At 35.3% G+C, this 6,000-nt stretch overlaps 1 protein-coding gene and 1 pseudogene across 1 annotated transcript; one reads left to right on the plus strand and one right to left on the minus strand.

Moving 5' to 3' along the window:
* Positions 1-236: 236 nt before the first annotated feature.
* Positions 237-2,244, plus strand: LOC126709609 (uncharacterized). Its single transcript, XM_050409909.1, has 2 exons — positions 237-648; positions 1,935-2,244. Exons 1-2 carry the CDS (start codon positions 335-337, stop codon positions 2,029-2,031), a joined length of 411 nt encoding a protein of 136 aa, XP_050265866.1. The 5' UTR covers positions 237-334; the 3' UTR covers positions 2,032-2,244.
* Positions 2,245-3,298: 1,054 nt separating this feature from the next.
* On the minus strand, positions 3,299-4,979 carry LOC126710047 (cytochrome P450 94A2-like; annotated as a pseudogene).
* Positions 4,980-6,000: the final 1,021 nt, after the last annotated feature.

Consider the following 6,000-nt stretch of genomic DNA (forward strand, 5'->3'; position numbering starts at 1 on the left):
TTTTGGTTTAATGATAAAAAGTTATCATTAAGAGCAGACATCCTACACTAAAACATTCATTACTTTTTTTTTTTTTTTTTTAAATACTAATGAGGAAATTTTGGAATACACAATTCGATTCCCATTTTAGTAGTAAAAGAAACGCTCTTTTGCTGGGACCACAATAGCCTATATATATATATATATATATAAATCTAACGTTTAACCTCCACAAGTTACGCATGACCTATCTCTCTCTCACTCTCAGTCTCTCTGAAACCCTTTCTCTCTCTCTCTCTCTCTCTAAAACCCTAACTTTCTCTCACTAAAACCCTGCTATTTTTTTCTCATCAAGATGTCAGCAAAATGCACGCAAATTGCTAGCTCCTCCTCCTCGAGCGATGGCAACAACAACAGCTTCATGTTCAACCAAGTCTTGCCTCCGGCGTCGACTACGGACTTCTGGTGCAATCCTAGTATGGTTCTGATGAATGCAGTTTATGCGATGCCGGTACCAGTGGTGCCGATGATGTTTTGGCCATGTATGGCTCCGACGAGTGGTGATGCTCTGGTGAAAATGGAGAGCTCTCAACCACAGCTTGGGAACTTCTTGGAAAGATGCCACCTTTGCAAAAAGTGGATCGGTGACAATGACATGTACATGTATGGGTATGTCTTGCATCCTATATTTCCTTTTCTTTGTCCTTGTTTGGCCACTGAGAAAATAAAGAAAACTAAAGAAAAGAAAGTTCTTTTTGGTTTTATTTATTTGTTGAGATAAAAATGGAAAATTATAGTCGAATTAGTCTTCTTTTTGTTGTTGTTGTCATTGTTTGATATTTTTAGCCAATGTTATAGCAAATTATAATGGAAAATTAAATTCAATATTTTCTTTTTATGCCAATTTTATTGCAAATTCTTTCTTCTTAAAATTTAGCTAAAAGTGTCTTGTAATTTACATAGAAATTGGACATGACAATTCTTGAAAAATTAAGTCACAACTCATAATTAATTTATATATATATATATATATATAGGTTGGGTTCAACCTTCAAGTTACACCTAGTGTAACTCTAAGTAATGTTACACCACTCAATAACTTATTATTGAATTAATATTTTGAAAATCCAACCGTTGAATTACATGTTCTACATGTTCTTAACATGCATGCCAATTTTCATATCAATCGAATGTTATTTACCATTTGATCTATAAACTCATCTTTTATGCATTATTTTAAATTATAAAAATTTGAATTTTAACAATTAATTGATGACATGACTATTAATCTTTGATCACCTCGAAATTTTGCAAGCATGAAGAATATACGAAGATAATGTAATCTAACGGTGGATTTGTCAATATTCGCATTCAATTAAAAAATATTGAGTGGTATAACATTGCACCAGGTGTAACTTGAACCCAACCCTATATATATATATATATATATGGTATATTTTATATATTTCTTAGCATATTTTAATTTTATGTCTATTTTAAGTTTTTAAAAGAAAAACAGTGATCAAAATCTCTTTTTTTTTTTAACTCGTGATCAAAATCATTAAAATACACATCTAGAATCAAATTATTTTTTATTTTTTCTCTATTTATATTTGTTAAGAAAATAACAGAAAATTAAATCCAAATTAGTTTTTTTTTTCATAATTGTTTGATTATATGATGTGGTACAATTTGATTGGTTGGATATTTTTTTCCATTTATCTTTATTTTTGTCCTCCCAAATTTGTAGTTCCACAATTTTGGCTACAACTTGCCTACAATAGTAGATCCATGGAGGTCTACAATTCCACCATTCACAAGTTGCTAAATGAACAAGTTGTGGAAATAATTGTGATACTATTTTTTTTGGGTCAAATGTATTTTTCTGATTCCTTTTAAGTAAAATTAATTTTATTACACTCTATTCTTAGACTTTACTTGATGATGCAATGCAGTAATTTGCAAGCATTTTGTTCCTCAGAGTGCCGCGGTAAACAGATCCTCATCGACAAATCGGGGGAGACAAGAAGCAATTGCAAGGTAGCAAGATGATTGCTGTGAAGTGTGTTTGGTGTTCAACTGTGAAAAGTGCATTCACATATTCTCAAACTACTCCTAGCCAGTACTAACATTTGCAGTGCATAGCTTTCAGGTTTTTGTGATTGGCATGCACTTTTGCAAAGGGCATCACATGATTCTTTTAGTTAACACATCTTTAGGTCTTGAATAGCCACAGTGGTTTGTTTAGGATCAGAACTTCTGTGTTCTGGAAGTAATGACATTGATTGTGAATTTCATTTTAATTTTTAATAAAATTTAAATTGTAACTAGATATGTGGTTATGCTTATATATTTTCCACTAAGGTATTATACTATTACTGAAATATAGTACTTGGACCAAATTTGGTCTTGCTCTTCCTAAATGTAGTTACTGATATGGGCTCGATCAGAAGCATATAATCTAAATGTAGTTACTGATATATAGTTCTTAGAAGCGTATAATATCTATTTGTTAAAATATCCTTGCTTGAAAAATTGTAACAATTTTTCTTTTTCCTTGATAAAGTGTCTTTCTCAATGAACTTCTATGATTCTCGGAAACGTTACAGCATTTGTTGTGCAGTACTGACATCCTATTTTGTAGCGCATCACAATTATCATCTAATGATTGAAGTTCCCTAATGCCTACAGTAAAATGTTTCTATTGCATCCACAAAGCAAATGCAATTTAGTCCTTGTATGTGTCCGGAAGACTGAGAACAACACGGCTAATTCATCCTTATACATTTCAGGTACAACACCTTTTTTAGATGATTTACTAAACCACGTATGAAGAATTGAATACCATCATCTAATTTCTAGTAATGTAACAAGAAAAAGAAACTTTCATAATTATCTTTCACTCATATCATTAATTATATGAATGTAGAAAACCCAATTTAGAAAATTACTTTTAGCTAATAGGACATGATGAGGTGCAAGTTTGTGCTGCACTAGATGTATCAGCAAGTGATTCACAAAAGACTATAGGGCATGATTAATTGTTACAGTGAAAACTTTTGTGTACTGTGGTTTTAATATCTAAGACATCTTTGTTTGACCTTTGGACAGATATAAAATATATATATATATATATTATTAAATTGTTTAGAAGAGTGGAATTGAATCATACTTGAGTTAGATGGATTATTAACTAGTGACAAACTTGTTGAATTTTGACCAGTATGGTGTTTTGGGTAGAGACGTAGAGTATTTAAAGAATTGGAAAGAACACAGGAAGTAAGGAAGGGAGGTGACTATTAATCTATAACATTGAAAATTACTTAACATAAATCAAATATCTGATCATAACTTACGGAAATAAAATTGCACATTTCACATCATCATTCAAATTTATTAACTTCAATCACAGAAAGTAAGTAGTAGGAGTAGGAAGAGTTCACTCAATTCTCATCTTGACCCCTCTCCACAATCTTCACAGGAAACCCACCTTTCATCTTGGCAGTCAAGTAGGAAATATTATACTCTGGTTCCACAACTTCTCGTTCAAACGCTGGCACCACCTTAAAACCCCAGCCACCACTCTCTTCATCTGCAAGAAAGCCATCTCCTTCCCCAAACAAATTCTAGGACCCGCTTGGAACACCGGGTAATGGTATGAGTCCCTCTGCACAAACCTCCATGACTTGGAATTCTCCTCCTTCTGCAGCCACCTCTCGGGCTTGAACTCGGCCCAGTCTGATCCCCACAGCGACTCCAACCTCCCCATCGCGTATGGAAAGTAAGAAACTCTCATCCCCTTCTTCACCACCATCCCTCCGGGCAACACGTCGTCGTTCAGAGCCTCTTTCGTGTCCAACGGGACTGGTGGGTACAGCCGCATGCATTCACATAAAGAGGCGTGAATGTACACCAGGTCTTTCACTTCTTCATAAGCAGGCTCTTCGGAATGTTCCTTGATTTCCTTCACAACATTGGATTGGACTTCTGGGTGCTGAGATAGAAGCCAGAAATACCATGTTAAAAAGCCGCTGATGTAGTGTCAGGCCCATCGATTGGAAAGCTGATCACAATGTCGGTCACGAACTTCTCGTCCACATGGCCAGAGCTCAAGAACCTGGACAAAAGGTCATCATCGAGGCTCTCTTTCTCTCCCAGCTGCTCTAGCTTTTGCTTCTTTTGTTTTACTATGTTCATGGCGTACTCTTTTACTTCTGAGACAGCCATTTTGAGACTCTTTTCTGACCCAATATTGAAAAACTACTTGATTTTCCAAATGAGTGGGATTGAAGCAGTGAGCCTCGCTCCCGTAGCTGATTCGAACACTGTCTTCAAAGGCTAAGGCGAACTTGGCTTGTGGAAGAGAGGGCGACAAGTAAACCGGGTCGGACCCAAAAGCAATCTTACATATATTATCAAAAGCAAACCTTTGAAGAATGTTTTGGAAATCTAGGACAGTTCCATTTTTGGCAGCTGAGGAGAGAATGGGGATTAAGCGGTCAGAGAGCTCAGTGTCCACAACGGTTTCAACGAACTTGCGGAGAGATTTGGTGCTGAATTCGTGGCTAGCGACTTGTCTTTGGAACTTCCATGACTCACCGTCGATGTTGAAGATTCCATGGCCGAGAAAGTCTGTGAGTCTTGAACGAAAAGTCTCGCCTTTTTCATAGTTCTGGAAGTTGGACTTGAGGATGTGTTGCACCACGGCGGGGTTGCCGGAGAAGACTTGGCGGTTGGAGTAGGAGCGGCGGAGAACGAAGGTGGCGGAAGGTGAATCTAGGAGGATCTCTTAGAAACATTGGAGCTGGAGATCTCGGTTGGCGAGGATGGCGAAGAATGAACCCACTAGAGGGTAGGATTTGGGAGCTTTGGAGTTGGATTTGGAGGTGGTGAGGAAGAAGAAGAAGAATAGGGAAAGTAAACGAATTAGAATGAGAAGGAAAATGGGCAACATGGCTTCGGCTTGTGAATGTGGGCTGGTCTTCCACTTTCTCAGATGTTTTCTTTGTCTTTTTTGAAGCACAAGATCCAGTTCTATTGGTCCAATAGAGTCAATGACGAAGTCTTTGGTGGGGGCCTTGGGCTTTCCTTGACCATTGCTCTCTTGCTTTTGTCTTTTGTAATAACATACGATCATTTTGTCGATGTTCCCTTTGTTTGGTTAATTGGTACAGTTCTTGCCTTATTAGATTAACTAGTCGCTAACCCGTGCGATGCACGGGATAGTTAAACAAAATTTATACACATTTACTTTTATTGGTACAATCATTTGAAAATAATTCTAACTAATACCCAAATGTAAGAGATACATTGACTTACTATTTAAAGTAGCCTTCTGAAGAATTTACACATATTGTGCAACTGAGCCTTAATTTCTCATCAACAATAAAAACATGGAAATTCAAAAAATGGAAAGAAAATAAAAATTACAACAATTAATTCCATTATCTTTCATGCTATACTTTGTAATTGTACGGAATTAAGTCAACTCAATTTAAGTAGTTGTAATAAAATTGGCTTCTACTATTCTCTATTCTATAGAGATATGAACATATTGGATTTCTCAAACAATTACCGGTATTGCAATAAAATGATTTATTATTGAAAATAAGAAACAAAGAAAATCTGTCTATAACTTAAGAAACACAATATAATAAAATTAAAGAGATAAAATTTTCGGAGGACAAAATATTATAGATAATTTTAGAAACAGATTATACACTTAAAAGGATTAGTAATTTATAGCACTTACCCCCCACTATTAGTATACAGATACCAAGTGCGGTCATTGTAACCCTTTGAAAGAACCTTTCCCAATTGGACCCTATTAAAAAAAAAAAAAAAAAAAAAAAAACACCCAATTAACAAAATTGATCCAAAAGGGTCTAAAAAGCACACAAAATCAATTCAAAAAACAAAAATATGAGACAAAGTAATTACTTTCTGCTGCCAATGAAATCGTCTTTTGTATTGTTGTTCCAAACTGCAACACTTATCTCTCTAAAGCCTTCAATTAACGAA

This window comes from Quercus robur, chromosome 12 (genome assembly GCF_932294415.1).
Source record: "Quercus robur chromosome 12, dhQueRobu3.1, whole genome shotgun sequence".
Taxonomy (NCBI): Eukaryota; Viridiplantae; Streptophyta; class Magnoliopsida; order Fagales; family Fagaceae; genus Quercus; species Quercus robur.